General features: G+C 41.6%; 1 protein-coding gene across 5 annotated transcripts in view; it reads left to right on the forward strand.

Annotated features, from left to right (window-relative positions):
- Ttc7b (tetratricopeptide repeat domain 7B) overlaps positions 1-24,808 on the forward strand; it is a 249,360-nt gene that overhangs the window by 60,081 nt on the left and 164,471 nt on the right. For 4 of the 5 annotated variants that reach the window (XM_063240837.1, XM_063240838.1, XM_063240839.1 and 1 more), the window contains 2 exons: positions 7,851-7,981; positions 22,166-22,287. In XM_063240837.1, coding sequence (XP_063096907.1) covers positions 7,851-7,981; positions 22,166-22,287 — 253 coding nt within the window. The remainder of the gene's footprint in view (positions 1-7,850; positions 7,982-22,165; positions 22,288-24,808) is intronic. The other variant, XM_063240840.1, reaches the window with a different exon arrangement.

The following is a 24,808-nucleotide window of genomic DNA, read 5'->3' on the forward strand; positions in this document are numbered from 1 at the left end:
CTGGTTCTGCCTCCTTTGTGAGAGAATTACTTAGCAGCCCAGGGCCCCACTTCCCTTACCTAATGTGAAGAAGAGGGTGAGTCCTCTCTCACACCCCCTCCACCCGCGGAGAGTCAGAAAAATTGTATCAGACCCTGAGAATTGAGTCTGGCACGTAGTTACTGCTGGGTAGGAGCTATCATTACTGTTACAGGGTTACCAGTGGGGACCGAGGAGCATGAGTTCAGATTGTACACTCTCAGGTAGTGACCTTTCAGGTTAACTTGGGAACTCGTTTGCTCATAGTCTTATAGAGCTGGAAGTGCTCTGGCTAAGGCAGGTAAATCCCTGGTCCAGGGCTTGGCATCCTCTTCTGTGAAATGTGTGTGTGTGTGTGTGTGTGTGTGTGTGCACACGCGCGTGCACCCTCCTAATGAGGATGTGCTGAGTCCAGATGGCAAACAATATATGAAGGCACCCAGAGGGACCAACCATGGCTCCCAGCCCAGAGTCCATTAAAGGCTCTGATAGAGTCTTCACACGAGACCTGCGCCAGCTCCCCTCTCTGTCCCCAGCATCCGAGGTGTCCCTTGGCTCCCCCTGTTCTCTGCATGCCTGCACTGAGCGGAGTGCATCTGACACCTGTGGGAGCCCAGCCATTCTGGAGGTGAGAACCCAAGAGCAGCAACCTGGGGCTGCCTTTGCCCGGGCTTTGCTCCATGTAGCTTTGATTCACTTTTCCTGAGTTTCTTTACAGGTTGGAAATTAAGATCCCTGGAGCTTGTCTCCGTGTCTTCGAAGTCCACCCAACAGGGCTTGGTTATCAGAGGCATGTGTTATAATAAGCTTTTCCCGGCACTCCTGATTATAAACTCCCCCTGGGGTCGTGGTACAGCAAACGTCAGGATGTGCCTGCACTGGGCTTGACTCCCAGTGATGTGGTTATGACAAACGAGGAAACAGTGGCTAGCATTAGAGCGCATAGTTCATGTCATTATATTTTATAGTCTTCTACTGCTTAATTGTATAAGAAATTAATTTCCTGTTCATTTAAAGTGATTTTTAAAAATGAAAAGATTTGTTTTAGTGGCTAGCCTTTCAGAGTCATATAGTTCAAGGTGATACCTCAGCAGTTCGATTCTTCAAGACACAGAGTGGGAGTAGGAGTCCCTGTGATCATCCTGGGAGTCGAGAGGCATGGGTGAGGACACCGAGGCTGTGGACTTTGATTTGTGTGCCTTTACAATGTGAGGCTCACTTTTATTGCCTTTGCTCTTATCAGACACTGAATATGTCGGTATCACCAGCCCAGTGACAGAGGGTGTTGGGAGCAGGGCTCTGTGATCAGACGGCCCAGCCATTGAAACCCGGTTTTCCCATTCTTTAGCTGGGGAGCCCTAAGTTCTGTCTCGTTCATAGGAGTCTGTCAACACCTTCCCCATAAGGCGGCCGTGGGGATTAGAAGTGGCGTGTGTCACACCCCAGACACAGTGCCTGGTGCCGAGCAGGCTTTGCTGAGTGCATCTTTGTTAGTGTTGAGACTGTCGCATCCTACACCCAGACAAGGCGCCTCACTGAGGGATCTGGAATTGGAGCAGAACTGGAAGAGTTTGGGTATTAAATTGGGTGATCACTGGATTTTCTGGCAATGAGTTATATAATTCTTTACTTAAACCACCGGGGAAACCAGAACTGGGTAACATAAACCGGAGCTCCCTGTCAGAGGAGCTTGATACTGAAGGAGATGTTGAGCGGAGCATCCAGTTTGTCCTGCTATGTTCTGTAGGTCACATGGACGGAGAGCAGATGGGAGGCTGAGGGTGTCTGAGCTTTTAGAAGTGTAGAGGAGCCTCAGGTTGCTTAGGGCCCACCCAGCGCCCCACCACCACTCGTGTTGCCCTGTCTGCTGGCCTCTGTGTGGCACCTCGCTTTCAGTGCTGTACCCTGTGCAACCTTGACATTGGTGTTGCCTCTCTGAAGAGGTGACCTAGGGCAGGCGACATTGGCCACCGCTGAGAAGTAGAATTTCTGCTTCTGGCTCTGCACAGACCCTGTCCAAATCCCCCCCCACCCCCCCCATTTTTGGAGACAGGGTCTGGCTGTGTAGTGCGGGCTGGCCTTGAATTCACTATGTAACCCAGGTTGGTCAAATCACTTTTCCCACAAATTTGAGAAGAGGAGAGTATCTGTTAAGTAGGACCAATGCAAGAGCTTTGAGAGCTGTTAAATGTAATCCATTTTATCACCATCAATTTTTTAAAACATGTGTTATCTTTCAGTTGGGGGTGATGGCACATACCTGTAATACCAGCACCCTGGGAGGCTCAGGCAGGAAAATCTCAAGTTTGAGCCCTGTCTGTTTAATTTAGGGATTTAAAATGTCTCAAAATGTAAAAAAGAAAAAAAGAAAAGAAAGAGAGAAAAGCCTAGGTATTTAGCTCAGTGTGAAGGTCCTAAATTCAATCCCTAGTAACACCACCAAAAAACATAATGTTTTCACTGCTGTTACAGTGTTTCAGTGCTGTTATATTTGTGGGTGTTCCGTGTGCTTCAAATCGCACTAGCCAGCCACTTTACCGCCCGTGCTTTAAAGTTGCCTTGATGTGAAGAAGCACATTGCTGTAGTGTAGATATGGTGTGCTGTGCCCCCCGAAAAGTGCATGTGCCAGAAGCTTGGTCCCAGTGTGGTGGCATGGAGAGACGGCGGGGAGGGACGTGTTCAGGTGATTGGGGCACTGCTAGTTCTTGAGGGGCCCTGCCCTTTTCCCATGAGTATAAGTTATTATCAAAAGAGTGAACCTGGACCCTGTATTTTTCTTGCTTCCTGTTCTGCCATGTGATCTCTCCCTCTTGTACACGTTCCTGCCATGACACCATCCACCATGTTGTGATGTAGCCAGGGGCCTTTACCAGAGCTGAGCAGACGCATGCGCTGTGCTATTGGACTAATGGCTAAATAAACCTCTGTTATATAAATATAGTACCCAGGCTTGAGTATTTTATTATAGTAATAGAAAACAGACACACTTAATTCCTACGTTTTCTATATACAGTTTTGATCCTGGAGATGAAATTGGATTTGGGGGAGGGATGTGATTTATTTTCAGTACTGGAGATTGACCCCAAGGCCTTCACACTGAGCTAGATGCCCAGCCTCCCTACCTCCCTCATCCTTTAATTTCAATTTTGAGACAGACTCTTACTAAGTTGTTAGTTATTAAGTTGCTCAGGCTGGACTCAAATTTGTAATCCTGACTCAGCCTCCCAGAGTATTGAGATTATAGGTATATACTGCCATACCCAGAGAAATATATAATTTATTGAGATCTTACTGAGGCATTGTTGACACATCACCTATTTATCAAGTCTGTTTTTTCTTTTTTGTGGTGCCGGGATTGAACTTATGACCTCATGCTTGCCAGGCAGACGCTTATGCCACTGGGCTAAATCCCCGGCCTGTTTTCACTTTTATTTGGCAGAGGATATCATGTATTTCTCTGGAAAAAAAAGTACCAAAACATTAGTGAGATAGCTTTCTGAACTCATGAGGCATCACCTGCAATTTTCATGGGAACGACTTTGGACACAACCTCAGGACTCTGCTTCTCAGACAGTGTTGATGTCCTCCCAGGTACTTGAAAATTTATAGGCCAGTCCGGAGGGCCTGTCCATAGCTTTTGACAGAGAACTGAATTCTAGGACTCAGTTGCATGGGAGTCCTCTATTGTTCTAATATGTGCCCAGTGGCACATGAAATGAATGCTATAGTATTTGGGAGGAGGAAAAGAGCAATAATTAATTTAATACCACCCAGGGCATCTTGCCCACGAATGCAGTCATTGCTGGAAACACATTGCCATCCCAAACCTTGAAGGTCTGCGAATCTTCCATGGGAAGCCTGCAGTGTCCTCTCTGTGGAAGGTCATGTCGCTGGTTGCATCTTCTTACCAACCAGGCATGACCCTGGACTGCAGCCCTCATGACTGGTTTTCAGATATTTCAGAACCAGTAAAATACAGACGATGGTCAAATTGCGTTGAATCGGTTTGGCCTTTCTTTGATGCAGTGGCCTTGGCAAATCTCTGAGGGTCGCGGTCATCTTTGTGGGTGCTCGTGGTCAGAGCCAGTCTGCAGTGTAAAGAGCAGATCTGATTTTGCCTGGCCTTTGGCTGTACTCTCGGGAATTAGTTTTCTTCATATTAAATCCCTGCTACCAACTTGCACATCCTTTGGTTGCCTCTCACCCAAGCAGAGGGCACATTATGGAACTAATTTTCTCTCTCTGTTTTTTTCCTGGTGATTTTAATTTTGTATAACTATTTACAAGACTTAAAAGCACATTTAGGAAATTCTAATCAAGCGCTGGTTTTTAAGTAGTTGTAGAACTATTACGCTAAACGGTTAGTTTGTTCAGTTTGCCTTATATTCCCCAATAAAGAAAATGTCAAGAGGTTATAATGGAGCTCACACCACGGAGAGACTACTTAGTGATTTTTTTCTTTTCAACTACTTAAACAACTTTGGCTATAAGTGAGAAGAGAGTAGATACTGAACACAGGATTTGAGGGACACTAAAGCAGGTATTATCGCTATATTCCTTATGTTCAAAAAGTTCAGTAGGGATATGGAAAATAAAAATAGACCCGAATCAAATTTCTATAGAAATTCTACAGATGAAAATTGTAATATTAGAGATTTAAAAAATTACACTGGATGTAACTAATGGTACTGCAGAAGAAAAGATTTAAAGACATAGCCAAAGAGATTATCCAAAATGGAAAAGAAAAAAATAGACTTAAATGGAATGAATGTGTGACCACTTAGGTGGCCTAATATGTGTATATTGGAGTTTCCTCAGGAGCAAGAGGATGATACAAACATTTTTGTAGAGATAATGTACAAACATTTTTAATTTTTCTAAAAACTATAGAAATATCAAATATTAGGGTGACAGCAAGTTTGTGAGAATAGGGTGGGCTGCACCTGTAAATAAGAGAAGGGCAAGAAGCAACCCACCAACTCAGAATTTTGCACTCAATAAAATATCTCTTTAAAATGAAGACCAAATACATTTTTCAGACATCTAGTAACTGAAAGAAACCAGCAGTAGCATACCTATCCTGCAAGAAGTAGCAAAGGAATTGCAGAAAGAAAAAAAGGTACTTGGAGAAAATATGAATTAACAGAAAGAAAGAAAGAAAGAAAGAAAGAAAGAAAGAAAGAAAGAAAGAAAGAAAGCGAGCATAGGAAATATGAATATGTAAGAATTTTTCCTTATAATTTAAATGTCTTTAAAAGATGACTGAGGCATGGTGGTAGACACTCATAATCCCAGCAGCTTGGAAGGCTGAGGCAGGAGGACTGCAAATCTGAGGCCAGCCTGGACAACTTAGTGAGACTTTGTCTTGAAATTAAAAGAATATATATATATATGTTGGAAATTTATAAAACCTGACACATGAGTGTTTATAACAACTTTATTCATAACTGCCAAAACTTTGGAAGAATTGAGATACTCTTCACTAGACGAATTGGTAAGTGGAATATTACTTAGCAACATAAAGAAATGATGTATCAAGCCAAAAAAAGACATAGAGGGATCTCAAGTGAACCTTGCTAAGTGAGAGAAGCCGATCCGAAAAGCATATATACTGTGAGTCCAACTATTGAATATTCTGGAAAAGGCAGAACTGTAGAGACAGTAAGATGAGCGGCCACTAGGGGAAGAGGTGACTATATTGGTGGAGCACAGGACATTTGGGAGTGGTGAATCTGTTCTGTGTGATAGAGTAATGGTAGATACATGATGTCATGGCCTTATCAAAGCCCTTAGGACCTGCAACACAAAGACTAAATGCTAATATACACGGTGGGGTGGCTCTAGAAGTAGAGCCATCTCCTGGAGAGTGTTCTGCTGTTTGCACAGAGCAGCCGGGCCAAAGCCATTATCCAGAATGGTGCACAGGAGTTTAGGGGTTACTTCTGGACCTGCAGTATTCTGACCTTTTCTCTAGTGGTGGTCCCTGTGAAAACCAGCAGCTTCTGGGATGAGCGTAGGTTGGGAGCTGAAGGCCTGGCTGTTGTCCGTTAGCTGACTGTGAGATTTGGGGCATGTTGCTTTGTTTACCATGCCAGGTCTTAGGTTCTCTGAGCAGGGACTTCCACTAGCCCCTTCTGATTCTAAATGGAGTAGACTGTGTTACTGTGTGTGCACACAGATCACAGGGCATCACCCTGCCACGTCCTCTCCCTCTGCCTCTGTTGGAGAGTAGGGACCCTGAATCCAACTCTTCCTGCTGGCTGCCCAGGTCAGGGGCAGTTGTTGTGCTGGGTTCAAGCAGCAGCTGCTCATTCTCACATATTTTTTCAACATTTGGTACTTTTTATACATCACAAGCCTGAGTCCCTCCTGGCAAAGAGTATCTACCTCATCTCTGAAGTAATGCTCACCGAGAAAGTTCTCAGTTCATAGCTGTTATGTAGACTCTAAACTCTAGGGCTAAGAGTTGGTCAAAATGCTAAGATTCCTGAGAACATTAAACAGTTTTTTATGTTCAGTTTGTTAACTGGGCACTTTAGGGTAGAAGATTTCCTTTAGGTAAAATAGTGCTCTGAGCCAGTGTATTATTCTAACAAAATATCTGAGATAATTGGCTTTTAAACAGTTTTATTTTGGCTCCATGTTCTGGAGGCTGCAGTTTACAATGGAATGGCCATGTTGCTTTTGGGCAACAAAAGCAAATCACGACTACAGTGCTTGCAGGAACAAAATCACTTACCTTCATCGTTGAACAAAGGGTTGGGTCCTACACACCCCTTTGAGGCTGCATCCCCAGCAGCTGGCCTCCTTCCAGGTCCTGCCTCTTAAAGGCTCTGCAGCCTCCCAGTGGCGTTACTCTGAGAATGATGCTGGAGCAAAGAGGTCTATCCGCGACATTTGGGATCCACATTATCACAGCGTGCTTTACTTACTTTTAAAAATTCAAAGACCCGGGGCTGGGGATTTAGCTCAGCGGCAGAAGCGCCTGCCTTGCAAGTGTGCGGTCATGAGTTCCATCCTTGGTACTGATAAAAACGAAAATGACTAAAAAAAAAAAAAAAATTCAAAGACGCAAGGCATCTTTGAGTAATGCTTTCTCTATATTATTCAGGGTTCTTCATAGAAACAGGACCTGTAGGAGAAAAACCTGCATTAGGCAAGTAGAGATCCAGGAGGGATGATGATACAATTCCAGTTTGAGTCTGGAGGCCTGAAAACCAGAAAATCCAGTAGTATAAGTTCTGGTCCAAATGCTGCAGGCTCAGGGTCCAAGACCAGCGAGAGTTTCAGTTGTAAGGCAAAGGCAGGAAAAGACCACAAGCCCAGCTCTATGCCGCGAGGCAGGCTGGGTTCCATCTCACTCAGTGTTTTTGTTCAGCTTTTCTGTGATTGCAGGAGACCCACATTAAGGAAAGAGTGAACCGCATATTCCCTCTACCAATTCAGGTGTTAAACTGCCAGAAACACCCTCGTAGACACTCAGAATTGGGTACCCTGTGGCCTGGTGAAGTTGACACATCACATTAACTACCCACCTCTCTTCGGTCTGAATGAATTCATGGTGAAATGCCTGGTTAAGTTCTCAATCTGAACTTCAAAGTCAAAAGAATCTGTTTCAATGACCTCTTCTGTAAGTTGCAGATACTCCTTTTGGTGCTCTCTTTTGATGTCCCGTTTTGTCCTGAAGGATAGAGGACAGAAGGCAGGAATCTGCTTCATGAATAACCTGGGATAGCCTATGACCCTGTCATAGCAGTATTTAACTTAGGCCTCATGTAAAACACATTATCCAGTTTTTGTGTGTTTGCTTCTTCTTCTTCTTCTTTTTAAGGACTTTGTTTAGAGAAGCTGCCTATTTCGTCTTCTACCAGTAACCTTCATGTGGACCGGGAACAGGATGTCATCACCTGTTATGAGAAAGCAGGGGACATCGCACTCTTGTACCTCCAAGAGATAGAAAGGGTAAGTGAGGACCGAGCATTTCTTCCATCTGATCATTTTGTTTCCAAATTGGATTATAACTCCTGCAGTCAAGCCCTGGAAAGCCTTTGACTTGTCTGCCTCAGGCTACAAAGCTTCGCTTATTCCTGAATGCTATGGAGAAGATGGTAGTGATAAAGTAGATCCCTCAGTGTGTGTGAAATATTTTAAGATCCTCTGAGCAGAAATGACAGTCTGCAGCCTTTTATGCCCACTGAAATGGTGAATCATTCCTTGTTCCACGGAGCGAAATGGGTTGACGTCCTTCATCTTCACGTGGTCTGTGGGCACATCTGCTCATCTGGGATTGGGAGGCTTCACCTGGGTGTGGCTGGTTGTGGCAGTTTCTGCTGGGGACTTCAGGCTTCCAGCTCGGAGCAGGTTGTATGTCTCTAAGGCCATCTGTGATGGCCTCCTCCAGCAGTCAGTGGTTCTCTGGCACATGAGGAATGGAAACCAGCAGCTGACAAGAAGGCCACTTTAATGGAGAAAGAGTGAGCTGTAGGCAGAGAAGGCTGAGAGTAGGTGGGGCCAGGCAGGTGTGAGCAACTTGTGCCTTTAGAAGGACCCTTGCCTTTTGGTTCCCATTATTAAATTTTTTTACCTGTGAGTCCTAGTTTTCCCATCTTGAAAAAGTGTGTAATAATAGTTCCCGCTTCTTGGAGTTCCTTGGATTATATAAGGTCATGTGGATGCAAGCAGTTAGCCTAGATTCCAGAGCACATTGGCTTCTTGGTAGATGTCACTGATTTTTGGTAACAATCATTCCTAGGAGTCTTCACTGCAGCACAGTTTCCTGGTGTTCTGAGCAAGCCTGGACACTGACGTGGGCCCTCTCAGCCTCAGAGATGCACTTGTGTGATGTTTGAAGCAAGTAGAAGTCTTGAGAGAGTTTGAAAATGATCAGATTTGTTTTCCATCAGTTTTCTGGATTTTTCTGTAAAGATTAGAGAGGAAGTAAGTCTTGCTAGCTTTTGTTATTCTTTATGTGTACCGACTGGAAGTAATATATTTAAAAATCATTTTATGATGTGTTGGTGTATCTCAGGAGGACCAGAACTGCCTGCCAGGAGACAGGGAGAGGAGATAGTGTGAGACTCACGGAGGATACAGAGTTGCAGGGAAAGATGGAATAGCATTTGACCTCCTATAAACAGAATAGATTGTAAGGCATAGCTCATGATGGCTGGGAATTTAGGAGGCTGTTTTGACTGTCATGCCAAAATGTGGTTCTATAAGAAGGTTCTTCTGAGGGAACTTTTCTTGTTTATTCAGAATGTAGGATATGTCTTTAGAGAAATGCAGGCTGTTTTCAATAACCATGCTCTATCTGTTGCCTGGCAATAGAGTCAGAGCTTGCAGTAGAGAAGTCTGTTTATCCCAGGTGAGCTCTTTGTTGACCACACAATCCTGGGCACTGAGGGACTCTTTTTTTTTTTTCATTTTTTTTTATTATAAAGAGGGTAAGATTAAACAGAACAAAACAGATCATAAGAAAACAGTTTTAAGAAACATGGATTTCAAAGCAAGTCCACTGGAGATCTTCACTGTCTATCTTATTGTCTCTAGTTTTCTTCCAAATAGTTGTCCCCATCTTCACACACATTGAATACATACTGAACATTATAGAACTAATCTAATTATAACAGGATAATGAAAGCTTTTAGGTCTTCAAGACCTGACATTGGGGAAGTCAATAATGACTGTCATAATGTCTCTCATTCTCTTCTAGTAGTAGCTGTCCTTATCTTTATGTATGCTGAAATTGAACATAAGAGACTAGACTAATATCACTCTGAACATGAATAATAGTATTGCTAGATTTTATATCATAATGCTACAGAATTAGCACTGGGTTTCTTTTTTTTTTAGTTTTTTTGTTTTTCTTTCGTTTTTATCGGTACCAGGGATCGAACTCACGACTGCCTGCTTGCAAGGCAGGCGCTTATGCTGCTGAGCTAAATCCCCAGCCCAGCACTGGGTTTCTTAGTGTCTCTTCTTCTTTAGAGTATCTGTTCATTACATCGTGCATTATATAATCTGTTCCCGTAAGCTGTTTAGAAATTCTCCCCATGTGTGAACCTCTACATGTATATCTGTCCTTTCTGTATTATAGGGAAAAACAAATCATAACAAGACAACAAAACAAATTCCTAGAAAAACATGAAATGAAAAAGACATATAAAACCACAATATTAGGTGATCTACAGTAGTTACTATGCTTTCTCTTGTTATTTTCAATAGAATTGTCCACATCCTCAGACATACTATAATTGAATGTAGCATTACATAGCTATTTTAATAAAAACACAACTTTGGAGATACTGTAGGACTTCAAAAGCAGTTAATAATCAAACCGGAATGGGTATCTTATTACATCTTGTCATCTTCAGAGTAGTTGCCTCTGCTCTTAGACTTGATACTATCAAGCATGCCAAATTCAAATAGAATCAGTCAAGATGAAACAGCAGTCTAACAAACCAGCTTCAAATAAGATCAGTCATGGTAAGACAATGTTAGTAATACAGGGCTTCAGTTTAAGTTAATAGGAAATTAAGGACAGTTGCCGTGGTATACTGTGCTATTTTTGGGATAGCTGTCTGGGGCACTGAGGGACTCTTATTTTGCAGCTTACTCTCCAGTTGTCCAGTCATGTTGGAGCTGCCTTTGTCCAGCTGGGAGGAAAGAGGCTCATCTGTTCTGTGTTTTAGCAAAATGTATGAATTGGCTGATCTCAGTGTACTACCTGTTGTGTTTATTTCCCAAGGACACACAAGACATGAGGCCAAAGCTGATGTGAAGATTCCACTCTTTCTTGACACCTACTTCAGTGTTCACCCCATTGATTCTCCCAAACCACTGTAGACAAACACTGGATTGCATCCTTTCCCACGTGCTCCAGAAGTAGGGAGCCAGTGGCGGAGCCTTGGCATGCACTTGTGTGGGGAAGCAGCTTCTTGCGTATGGGGTTAACTCTCAGCATGTCTGGTGACTACTTTCCTGTCTACTTCTTCAGTAGTAGTTTCCTCTTGGAAAACCACTTTGGGCCTCCGCAGATTTCAGCCAGGCGCTGTTAGCCATGAGGCAGAACAAATGAGCCAAAAATCTGTTTTGACTGTAGTGGACACTTGAGAAATTGTTTGTTGGTCCATCCAAATGCTAGGTGAAAATGCCCTCCTTTAGTGCCAGTGGGCTTGGTGGGAGTTCAAGGATTTGTATGTGACAAGGGAATTGTGGGCCATGCTGAAGATGCCTAATAGACTTTTTTGTTTTACATTCGAACTTAATTGACTTAATTTTTGAATGTAGTAGGGATTATGCTGAATTGAAAATAGACACATTAGAGAAGCAGAATCTGAAAGAAGTGAAAGCCTTGGGAAAGCCTAGGCAAACAGTGCTTTGCTTTCTAAGCAGCCCAGTGAGTAGAAAATCCCACGTGCTGCTTCTTGGTTGTCTGCACTGTGATGGTTTTTCTGGCCTTTCTCCCCTTCCTTAGTGAGGAAACAACTGTCTGCAAGGATCTTGTGGCATTTAGAGTTGGCTTTTGTGTTCATTCATTAGCATGAATACAATTTGGGTGAACATAATTTAAGGGCATTTTAGAGTGGTGTGACTAATGGTTTTTCACATCTGGAGCTATCGCATCAGGTTTCAGAGGCTGTGCCCTCCCCGAGCTTCTCTACAGTGTCTGCTCAGCTGTGTTCCAGTTGTTGGTTTCTTCAGGGGCAGTGGCCTTTCAGAAAGGAGGCTCACCTTGGCCTTCCATCGAGGCAGCTGATCCAGCTCTGAGAGGCAGCTGAGCACCAGAGGAAAGGCACGCAGTGCTGGAATACTGGCCTTGCCACCTCTTAGTGTGGAACCTGGGGCACTTGCCTCTCTTGCGCCTCAGGATCCTGACTATACAATAGAGAACTCACGAACTCCCACTATACTGTTAGCGCACTGTAAATGTTAGCTTTGCTGTCGTTATCTGTGCCTGGGTCACCAGGCTGTGCCATCATTTTATTTTTGGTAACAGAGATTGAACTCACGACCTCGCGCTTGCAAGGCAAGCGCTTACGCCGCTAAGCTAAATCCCCGGTCCTTATGTGCCATCCTTCTTAGCCTTTCAAAATTTTAGATATTTAGATAAAAATCTGCAGTGTCACATACCTGCTCCTTTATTAGGAATGTTAAAGAATTTTAGGGGACTGTGTAAAAAGTAATGTTTTCACGAGAATTTGGCTCCTTTCCTTGTGCTAAGCTACTGGAACAACATTTTGCCTGGTGTCCCTATTTCCAGGTTCCAGGTTTCTGGTCACTCGTAATTGTTTGACCGTGGACCTTTCATTTCTTTATGGCTGTTTCTGCTTTCCATCTTCGTAGTGCAGCTGTTTCTGCCTGGCTCGTCTCATTTCAGAGGCAGAGGACCGGCATTTACCATGAAGTGCTGTGTACCAGGCAGGATGCTAGGAGTTTTCTCTGCGCGGCTCTTCCACCTGTCCGGTGTGGAGTCAGGGCCCGAGGAGATGGGAGGAAGTGAAAGCTGTGTGCATTAAACATTTGCTTAGTGTCCTCCTTATTACATTAGGTTACAGAGACATTGACCAGTAATCTTCTCTGATAGTTTGTTTTCTGAAGGGGAATAAAATATAACCCTAATATTGTGTACACAAAATAATTTAATCAAAGAAATCAAATCAGAGCAGATAGAATTAGCAATGGCGCAGGGTGGCCTTGATTAGTTTATCTCTAGATTGTGGCAGTGTGCCAGTAGTAAATAAAATTTTCTGTACTGCAAGGAACTTGCGTTGCAGCGATAGGAATAAAGATGACTTCATCCTTGGATATCACAATCTGAGCCCTGCTTTTGGCAAATGAAATTATCCCGTCTCTGTCCTTTGCACGAATCAGCCAACCAGCTGGTTATGGCTTTCTTGAGCAGGAGCGGTGCCAGGGTGGAACTTTACCTTCTGCTGACAATTCATTTCTTTATACCCTATTTTAGAAAGGAAGTTCATATTCAATTAAGGGGCATCCGTGACTTTTTATTGGCTGTATTGGTGCTGAAGTTCTGAGAAGAAACCCCAGGCCCCCATGTATTGCAGGGTCCAGCCCAGGGTTCCCCTGCTTGTTGTGAGTTCGTTGCTTTTAGGCAGTGTGGTCACACTTGCGTTCCCGCTGTCTTCTTGCAGGAGGAACTTGTGATGACATCGCTTTGGGGGTGGGATCCAGAGCTGGATTAGATTAAGGTCACTGTGTGTCTCAAATTCAAACAAAGTGTCCTAACAGTCAGTGCCACTGCTGAGAAAGGCAGGGTGTGAGTCTAGAAGTCCACATAGCGTTTTTTGTGGCTTTAAAATGTGAGACACCTTTTCATTCAAGCTAAAGCTTAAGTTAGCCCACCTCTACCAGTGCGTCCTCACAGAACTGCCCAGACTCTGCCTGGCTGGGCCGTGTGTCTCTGCCCCGGTACCTCCAGCTTGGAGCCTAACACCTGACTGACTGGAATGGGAGTCTACAACTGAGTCAGAAAAGTCTGGTAACCAGGAAAGAACACTCACTTATTATTTTTATATATTTCTTGTCAGTCTTTGCCTTCATAAATTAATAGCATTAGAAGGATTTATATCTATCTTGTTTCACTTAACATCAAACTTCACTTGGTTTTCATGGAAATACAGTGTTTCAATAGGATGTTCTGTGTCATATAATCAACTTATTACTGCATCTGACTTGTAAATTCTGTGGCCACGCCCACCTCCCTCAGCCAGCTTTTCTCCTTGCTTTGCATTATTTCCTACGAGCAAATTCTCAGAAGTTCAAATAGGTTTATGATTCTTGTGACCACATCCAGTTTCTGTCTATACATCTTCCTGCTATCTTTGAACTTCGGCAGTACAGGACTAGTGGCTTTGCTCTACAGTCTTAGTAAATTATTTCAGAGTTATTTGTTGAGTGTAAATAGTACCCTGGAAGTTTGATTTGCATTTTTGAATATTAATGAGGTTGATATTTTCCATGTTGGTTTACTAGTGATTTTTCTTCCTTTTAAATAATGGAATTATAATTTACTCATTTAAATTGTACAATTCTCTTTATCTCTCTCTCTTAATTTCTTTGAGATGAAGTCTTCTGTTGTCAGTCTGGCCTGAGCCTCTTGGGCCCAAGTGATTTTCCTGCCTCAGTCTCTTAGTCGGGACTATAGGTCCACACTACTGTGCCTGTCTGTCAGTGGTTTTTAATATATTTGTAACATGTAACCATCACTGGCGTTTAACTGCATAAATGATATTCAACATTTTATATCACCCCCAAAAGAAACCCTGTACCCATTAGCAGTCACACCTCATTAATGTCCAATTACACGCTCCAGTCCTAAAACCTACTAACCTGTTTTCTGCTTAATAGGTTTGCATATGATGGGTATTTACTATAAGTAGTATAAAAAACATGACCTTTTACCAGAGGCTCCTGTGGTTCAATGCAGTGTTCTCAAGATTCATTTGTACTGCAGCATTTGTCAGTGTTTTCATTTTATTGTTTTTTTGGAGCTGGGGATTGAACTTATGACTGCGTGCTTGCAAGGCAGGTACTTATGACACTGAGCTAAATCCCCAGCCCAGTGCTTTCTTTGTATTGCAAAACGATCTTCTACTGTATGGATGCACCACCTTGGGTTTAGTCTTCATTATTGGATAGACATTTGTATTATGTTTACTTCTAGGATATTATGCATAATGGTGCTATAAATACTCATGTACAAGTTCTTGTGTGGACAAATATTCTCATTTTTCTTGGATATATTCCCAAAAGTATAATTCCTTGGTCATAGGATAACTTACAAGTATGTTAGACCTTGATATATTCTTTTTGTCTCTTATACTTTGTGTCTAGCATTTGAAAGTAGTGATCATATAATTTAAATAAGTTATATAAAAATATATACCTTTATTATATTTGGTCTAAATAATTTCCCAATCAATAATTTGCCTTTTTAAAATTGTTCATAAATTTTGAATCTGTATTTAGTTGAATCTGGTTTTTAAATTACATTTTATTACTTTTAAAGCTTGAAAATTGGGATTAAATTCCTTCTAAGATTTGAAAAGTTTTGATTATTTCCAATTTTGAAAAAAAAAAGCTCCTTGGGGTTTATTTTGGTATATGATATTAGATATAACTCTAAATTATTTTTTCTCAAAATTCAGAGCCATTGTTAGATGATTTTATATTTCTTTTTCATATTTTCTACAATTTTATATAATTTCTGGATTTCCTAATTTGTTTTACTAATCTTGTGTTGCTCTAATGTGATGCTGTGTGTTTAAGACTGGTTTTAACATCTGAAAGATTGGTAACTACTTAGTACTTTTAGTTTTCAGAGTGTCCATTGTTCTTTTATCCTTATACTTCCAGGTAAGTTTTAGAATAATTTTGTTGAACTCAAAAAAAATCTTAAAGGGGTTGAGTTCAATTTGTATTGATTAATAAATTAATTAATTACACCAGAGAGTTATACTCAGTCTTCTGTCATCTGTGACCTTTCCCCATACCATCAATACTTTTTGCTTTGCAAATTTGAATAGGTTTGCTCTATTCCTACACCTTTTCCATTTCGCTGATATGAGTAGGTCATTCTTGTCATGGTATTTGCACACACTCTCGACAATTTTTTAATTCACTTACACAAACATTTTTTGAATACTTTTTTACAACGGACACCACTTGACATCAGTGGCACTAGATTAAAAAGGCCACAGCACGTGCCTTAACCACCCCTCCTCACGAGGACACAGGCCCGTAACCAGCACGGGAGTAGTTTGGTGGTGAACAGTCATAGCTTTAGCACCAGACAGGTCTTGGGCCAGTGTGGAAGTTCAAGGACAGCTTCTAGAAGAGGTGACAGCAGAACCTTGAAGACCACGAGCAGAGCAGTAGAGGACCATTGACTGGCGTGGTGCTGAAAAGTCTTCTTTAGGAAGAGAACTTCTTTAGGAAGTGATTCCTTTCATATTTCTAAGAATATGAGTCTATGGCAGATGAATAATCATTGCTGTCTTTTCCTTTTTAATGTTTTCCATTTTATATCTCCTTCATGTCTTTTTGCCAGAATCCATAAACCAATGTTAAGAAATAAAGGTGATGGTGAATATCTTTATTTTGTTTTTGTCTGAAGAAACTCTTTAATATATTTCCACTACACATTGTAATGTTCATATGCTCACTTATTTGCAGTTAGAAACCACCATGTGAAGCAGATGTTATTCCCTTGTATAGATAGGACAGTTAAGATCTGTGAGTTTGGAGTAGACTGCTCCATAAGTGGTGTGGAGGGTCAGAGCTAGGCCTTGAGACTGTTTCTTTCCACCCAGAATCTTTGATGCCTTCCTTTGGTGCTATCATGCTTTCTCATTTGTTGGGTGGATGCTTTTTCCAAAGGAGAATGTGGTTATAGATGTGGGAGAATGTCATGTGTGCCTTTGGAATTCCAAAAGTAGAAAACAGAGAGAAACTGGTATAGAAGAAATATTTGAAGTGGATATGACTGAAAATTTTTCATAATTACTGAAACACAGCAAAACCACATTTAACAGAATCTGAGAGAATCTGAATCAGATTGAATACATACACTTGGACACATTATAGTCAAACTCTTGAAAACCAAAGTCAAAATCTTGAAGGCAACCAGGAAAAAGCAAACCTTAAATACAGAGAATCAAGTTCAGATTTATGACAGACTTAACAGAAACTCTGTAAGCCAGAGACACTAGGGGACAACTTTTTTTGTTAGTAAGCTTTCTGTTGTGACAGAATACTTTGGGCAGACAATTTAAAAGAAGAAAAGGTTTAACTTGGGTCACAGTGTCAGAGTCCCTGTTCACTTGATCCTGTCACTTTCAGCCTATGGCAAAGCAGAACGTCATGGTGAGAAGTACATGATGGAACAAAAACTGCTCCCCTCGTTGTAACTGGGAAGGGAAGAGAGAGACAGGAAGGATCAAGGATTCCACTTTCTCCTGTCCCTGATGACCTAATTTCCTTTAAGTTGACTCCACCTTCTAAATGGTTTCACCAGTTCCAGATGGTACCATCAGCTGGAGAACAAACCTGTAACATAACCCTTTGGTAGGGACACTTAGGATCAAACTGTAGCACCTTTTAAATGATCTAAAATATTTTTCAACAACTAGCCAAAATAAGCCATTAAATGTAAATGGCCTAAACACTCCAATTAAAAGAGATTTTTCAGATTGGACAGAAAAGTAAACATAACTATATTCTATACATTAAAACCTACTTTAATATCAAAGTAGGCAAGTAGTAAAAGTATATGCCATCAAAAGAAAGCTAGAATTTCTGTATTATAATGGAAACTTAGGTACCAGGAATATTGCAAGAGATAAAGTGCCACATAATGAAATTTATCAATAAGACATTATAATCCTAAAAAGACATCTGATAAGAGAGCTTTGAAATATATAAAACAAAATACACAGAACTTGTAACACTAAATGCTTGTATTAGAAAGGAAGAAAAGGCTCAAATTAATAGTCCACAACTCAAGAAATTAGAAAAAGAACAGATTAAAACCAGAGAAAGCAGAAGAAAGGAAATTATAAGGAGCAGAAATCAGTAAAGCAGAAAACAAATAAATAGCAGAGAAGAATCACTAATGTTAAAAAACTGCTCTTTGAAGAGATCAAGAAAAAGCAAGAGTGAGTAAGAATGAAAGAAGACATAAGAAGTAATAATGACATACTGCTCTTGATCCATAGACAGTGAGAGGTTGTAAAGAAAAATTAGGACCGGTTTGTGCCAAAGATTTGATCACTTCTGGAAAGATAGAAAAATGCTTTGAAAAACAACTGCCAAAGCTTACTCAAGGGGGAAGAGATAACTTGAATATCCCCCCCTTCCCTTTTTTTTTTGAGACAGGATCTCACAATGCAGTTCAGGCTGGCCTGGAGCTCACTTTGTAGTCCAGGCTGCTCTTGAACTTGCAATGATCCTCCTGCCTCAGCCAAGTGCTGGGATCACAGGTGTGCGATACTACCATCTGTTTTAAAAATTGAATTTTTAATTAAAAACCTCTCTAAGAAAAAAACTATAGGTTTAGTTGGATTCTTTGATGAATTCCAATATTCAAGGAAGAAATGATACGAACTTTACTCAAAGTTCCAGAAGATAGGAGATGAGGAAACACTTTTGTGAGGCCAATATTTCTTCTGAATACAGATGCAAATATCCTCAACAGAAATACCAACAAAATGAAATACGAAGTATATCTATGTCTCTTATCTGTTTATCTCCATATCCCTATCCTTGAGGTGCGGAAGCAATCAATACACATTTAGTAGAAACTGTATTTGAGTAACCTAATTTCCTTCTACTAGGTCCCACCTCTTAAAAGGTTCCCCTGGTTTCAGATAATGCATTAGCTGGGGGCCAAACCATAACCATTTGTAGGGGGGTACTTAAGATCCAAACTATAGTACCTCTAAAGTACTAGAAAAAAATCTAAAATATTTTTCAGAAACTAGACAAAAATAAATCATTACGTGTAAATGACCTTAACACCCCAAAGAAAAGGCAGAGCTTTTTAGATTGGATGGAAAAGCTGTACTTTGAATGTGGAATTCTGTTTTTCTCTTGGGCTAGTGACAGGCAACACAATACTCTGTCCCTGTGTGGGGTTAGGAGAATGGGTTACAGTGGCCAGTTATCTGTGCAGTCTGAGGGGAACAGCCTGTGTTACACGGTGCTCTGCGTTGGCAGCATTTCTGGATACAGGCATTTAGTGAGTCATATGAGTTATTCAGCTCTTTATTAGGAAGTAGACTTAGTGTTAGAAGTAGACTTGTGTTGGGCTTTGCCCAGCGGTAGGTTATTGTACATGCTCTGAGCATGTTTAAGGTAGGCTAGAGTAAGCTATGAAGTTTAGTACATTCGGAGTATTAAATGCATTTCCAGTTTACTGTATTTAGTGACCAGCAAGATCAACCCCATTGTAAATCATGGAGCATCTGTAAAAAGTATTAAATATCATGACTAAGAAAGACGCATTTCAGAAATTAAAGATGATTTAATATCTGAAAACCAGTTAATGTGGTGAGCATGTCTCTATGTAGATATCTCTTGTCTTTATATAGATATAGATCTTTCTTTGTATCTATGCCCCTATCTATCACATGAACATCTCAGTAGATGCAGAAAAAGCATTTGATAAAATTGAAGACCCTTTCATGACAAACAGAACGCTTAGTAAACTAGAAATAGAAGGGAACTTCCTCAGGCTGATATAGGGCGTATATGAAGAGCCTCCATCTAGCAACATATTTAATGCTAAAAGGCCGGATGTTTTCTCCTTAACATCAGGAACAAGAAAGGATTTCTGCTCTTGTACTTTCACTCAGTATTGTAGAAGATGCTGTAACTAGTGCAATTAGGACAAAAAGAAAAGAAAAAAGAAGGTATCCAGAATGAAAAAGGAGAAATAAAACTCTTATTTGTGACATGATATTGTGTATAGAAAATTCTAAGGAATCTATTTTTAAACAGTTAGAACTAATAATAAGTTCAGCAAAGGTATAGGATATACAGTCAACATATAAAAGCCACATTTCTTTACACCAGCAGTGAATAATCTAAAATAAACTTAAGAAAACAATTTCATTTACAATGGAATAAAAAGAATAAAATACAAGGGAATAAATTTAATAAAAACATGTACACTAAAAAGTGTACAACTTAAATTAAGGAAGATCTAGATAAACAGAAAGGCAACCCATGTTCATAGATTGAATACTTAATTTATAAAAATGGTAGTATTCCTAAATCGATCTTCAGATTCAACCCATTACCTGTCAAAATGTGACATGTACTTTTTGAATTGACAAGCTTATGAAAAAAAAAAAAGAATTTGTATGGAAAGTCATGCGACCCAGAACAGTCCAAATGGTCTTGAAATGAAAGGATAAAACTGAAAGACTCAAACTTCCCAGCCTCTAAAGTCATCATAACAATACACAGGTTTGGGAGAAGCTCGTTAGTAGAGCATTTCCCTAGCATGAGCAAGGCCCTGGTTTTATCCCCAGAACCAATACAGTTAGTGTTCATACACATGCCCCTGTATGTGGCTATATGCATGTGTGTGAATGTGTGTGTAGTATATATTATAATATAAATGGGAAGCTGAAATATAAAAATAAAAATGGAGCACTAAAGGAGATTACAGTAAAAAGAATGCACATATTAATTTCTCCACCTGTATTATGTGCCAGTAAATATTGTATAAATTGAAATATATAGGTAAAAAATAATGGTGTAGTTTAACTGTATGTTTAGAGGCACACCTATATATATATATACACACATATTTTTAACTTAAACTATGTGAGTAAAAATGGTTTTTCTGAAGTTGAGTTATTACTTTGGTTATATTTTAGCTTCTTCTGCCAAATTGAACTAAATTAAATGTAATGGTTCAAATTTAAAACTAGCATATATAGGGGCTGGGGATTTAGCTCAGCAGCATAAGCGCCTGCCTTGCAAGCAGGCAGTCATGAGTTCGATCCCTGGTACCGATAAAAATGAAAAAGACAAAAAAATAAAATAAAAACTAGCATATATACCATGGTCTTTTTTTTGTAAAATGATTTTTATTTGTCTCTGCTTGATACATATGTACACAAGTCTTAGCTATGGTTATTTCTGTGTGGTGAATTTTGAGGTGATTTTAAAATTTTCTTTGTGCTGTGCTGAATTGTTTTTGCTTTGAAGTAATCACAGCATTTCAAAATTAAAAAGCAAGGGCTGGGGATTTAGCTCAGCGGTATAAGCGCCTGCCTGGCAAACACGAGATCATGAATTTGATGCCTGATACCAAAAAAAAAAAAAAAAAAAAAAAAAGATAAAACCCAAATTGAAAAACAAAACATGCTCAGAGGCAAATAAAAGGCAATTTTGCAAGTTTCAGTTTTGGCCCTTAGAGAAGGGTAGTTGGCTATGTGAGAGAAGGTTTGGTCTTAAATTTGGGAGTAGCCGTGTGTCGATAGTTTTTGAAGCTCATAGGAATATAAATAAAGTCACCTGAAGACAGTTTAAGACAGAAAAGAAAGTGTGCACGATGTAGCCTGGCCTGGCGTCCCTAACACTTTACACATGGATGGAGGAAGCCCCTCCAGTACAGAGGACAGGGACCCGCCTCCTGAGAGGAGGAGCCCCGGGGCACACTGGACAGAGCCAAAGCCCACGGAGCCAGGGACTTGATAGGATGCCCAGCTGCACATAGCCCAGATGCAAGAGTTGCCGGCTGGATTTCCTTCCTTGGTGATGCGTGCATTGTGGGCCTGCTACTTTCTTCTCCCAAAGGGTTAGAGGATCTAGTGAACTGCTCCAACTCCTTTTAAAGAACGAGTCCTCTAAGATATTTGGAATTTGGCCAACAAGCCAGTCTTTTGAAAAGCTGCCGACATTCTAGCAAATAGGGGCAGCATGTTTTCCACTTTCCACGGTGTTTTGTGGGCCACAGGGAAGTTTCTCTTTGAGGAAGTTTCTCTTTGAGAAATGCTTATTTAATTAGCAAGTTTAAAGAGATTAGCAGATATGCAGCGTTTACTCTTCACTGACACAAACTCTTGGTAGCCTTTCTTTTAGGGCTAAAAATGTAAACCTTTTAAACCCTGTCTTATGTTGAAAGGAGGCAGAGTTTGGGGAGAGAGGAGAGTAGGTGGTTCTCTTAGCCCTGCTCCCCTTGAGTGCCCATCTCATCGTCTCTCAGCTCTCAGTGAACTCCTGCTCGGACAGGGCTGACCTTGGCTTTTGGTAGACATCACTTTCTGTTGTATGCTGGTCTCTGCTTCCATGTCGCAGCCTCCATGACAATCTCCTGTCATGCAGCGTGCCCCTCTCATGTGTTTCCTGCATGTCCAAGCAACAGTGACCCTCGATCCTCTGCTCTCCGTGCCAGGAGAGCGCTGCCCACCTGGGTTACCTGGCTGCCCTGTCCTAGCAGAAGGCATCCCCTGCTGTCCTCGTGTTTGGACTCCTGCACCTGTGCCCGTGTGCTGATCTTCGTGAAAGGAAGTCGGGTTTTCAAACTGCGCAGTGCATTTAGAGCGAGGGTTTGAAGGAAGTAGGCGTGGATGTGCATCTGATTAGTTTTCCGATTTTCTCCCCTTCTAGGTAATCCTTACTAATATTCAAAACAGAAGCCCTAAGCCTGGCCCTGCTCCCCACGATCAAGAACTAGGTTTTTTCCTAGAAACAGGACTTCAGAGAGCCCATGTCCTCTATTTCAAAAATGGGTAAGCGTCTTCATTTTTTCAATCCACTTCCTAAAGAAGGAAAGTAGAAAGCCTTATCTGCCGTCTCCAGTTTAGTTATTATCATAAAGCAATTCTAAACATGAGCTACAACTGGAATATTTTTAGAAAGGATGAGCATTGGCTCTTTTTTCTTTTTCTTTTTTTTTTTTTTTTTTTTTATCTCCTCTCCACTTGGCTCTCTTGCTTTCCTGTGAGATTTTGGGGGCGGTAGGGAGGAGGGTGCCTGTCTGCTTGTGAGCCCCAAGAAGTTGTACCAAAACCGGGTAGGTGGGGCCATGCTTTGGGTGCCCTTCCTCCTTGTGACTGGTTCTGCACAGGCCTCTCCACTTCGTCCAGGAAAAACAATGAGGTGGAAAGCCTGGCATACAGTGCTATCTGCCTGTCTGGCTGATCCATTCTGAACACTGGATTGGCCAAATCCAGGCAATTTTATGGCTGCGAGAACATTTTTCATGGGAGCTGCCTTTGAAAAGAGTTGAAGGACGTGACTGAAGGCAGCATCCATCATGCATTTGATGTCTTACTTGCGTTGTGTGCTGCTCTTGTGAGAAATGTGCTGATTCTGTTCCACATCTCCTCAGTTGTCCTTGTTTTGTTTGACCTTGTGCTGCAGGATAAATGCGCATGAAGACCAACAGTAGGTATTTGGTTCACTCCTTCTAGGCTTTGCATAGGAGGCACCTAGAGGCCTGTCCCCTTCCTGAGAAACAGCTGCAATCCAGTAGTGCTTTAAATGGCGGAGGGGGCACAGTCTCAGCCTCTGGAAAAAAATAAAGCTATTCCCTTTTTGTTTTTAAGAACTTCAAACCTTGGTGCATGGCTCACGTAAGTGGGATTTCCTTTGCCTGGTGGCCCAGTGCTGTATGTATCTCTTCTATGTTGGTTGAGAATAAATGCTTATTTTTTCAGCTATATTAAACTGTTTGAGAAAAAGCAGGCTGCTTTGTTCTGGAGGCCATTGGTTCAACTGACTATGGCCCATAAAAGGCCACAATAAATACCCCAAGGTTTGGAGTGGCCTGGTGGCTTTGGCACGAGGATGCTCTCAAGTTTGATCTCATCTACTGCTGCCAGGGTCATCTGAGCCATGGTGTGTGTCCCGTAGGCTGAGACGGTGTTCTCTTTGCTTTGTGGATAGAGTGGGTGGGCGGGAACATGGAATGCTTTTTTGGTGAGCTGTTTCCTCTCCCTTTTCATAGTAAATCATGGTCATCACAGAAGGACCCTCAGCCTTTGCTCTCCTTCCCTCTAACCTGTGGGAGACACATCAGTATGGAAATCCAGAGACAGGAGTCAGTTCACTTGGGGCTCTCAGGGGTACCAAACCCAGATTTTCTATTGAGAGTGCTTTCTGTGAGACTGACCAGCGGGTGGGCTGGGTAACTTATTTTTATCTTTGAAGCTTGTTCCTTGGGGAGAAAGAAGCAGTACTGTTGGGCTCTGACCTCATCTCCTGAAATGTTGGCTGTGCACTGGAATCCAGCTAAAATATAACAATGAGAGATTTACACCAGATGATGGATTACACGCTGTGGATGGCTTTCCTGACTCATTTCTCATTTTATTTTACTTCACTCAAGTTCAAGGCAATGCCCACTGCTTATCTTTAAATGCCTTCCTCTCCTTTCCTTGTCCTCTTGCCTTCTCTCTGTACTCTCAAAGGGCCCTGCTGGGCAGGGTTGGCAGCAGTAGTAAGCAATTACTCTTGGGGAGGAGGAAGTAAGTGTTAATGCTGAGGCCATAAAATGTGGGCAGAAGGAGGGAGCCCAGAGGGGAAGTTTGGACATGCCTCCTGCCGCCGGGCACCTTGACTCATGCAATTGGGTTATTCAGGGCCAGAGAGCCACACATGGGGGTCATTTGTCTGGCAACACCAATAGCAGAATGGAAGGACTTGCCGTCCCTCCACACTTGCCCACACTTCTGTCTTGTGATGGATGCGCTCCTAATTTTTTTTTTAAACACTTTTCCTACTGGTATCTGGAAGAATACAGTGGCCAGAACTGACAGGAAAATGCCACAGTAGAGTTTGACAATAAGAGGTGGAAACAGATAAAACGCATCTTAGTTCTTAAGAAATACACTTAAATATATACTCAGTTTTGGGGTTGTCATTGTTGAGAACTTATCTAAGTTATGAGACTGAATCTTACTCTTTTATCTTCTGTCGCTTCCAGAAACGAGCACCAACTGGTGACCTTGGGCATCTTTGAGAAAACCTGATGCCAGGACCAGTTCGTAGGCCGCCCTCAGGCCTCAGACTTCAGTGACACTGTTACATCTACCATGTGTGTTTTCTTCATCTTCACTGAGCCTCACGGCCTTCTATTTTCCAGGTCCACTGCCCACCTGTGAGCTTGGCAGTATTAGTGGTATTGCCCCATTTTAGAGAGGAGTCCAAACTTAGAGGTGATGTGACTTTGTGAAGGTCACATGGTGCCCTAGGTTTCAGGTTTCTGCCTTCAGTCCTTTGACCACATGGTACAAACAGCATATGACA

This window comes from Cavia porcellus, unplaced genomic scaffold (genome assembly GCF_034190915.1).
Source record: "Cavia porcellus strain 051 isolate PalLab524CR breed Dunkin Hartley unplaced genomic scaffold, mCavPor4.1 scaffold_31, whole genome shotgun sequence".
NCBI classification, from domain to species: domain Eukaryota; kingdom Metazoa; phylum Chordata; class Mammalia; order Rodentia; family Caviidae; genus Cavia; species Cavia porcellus.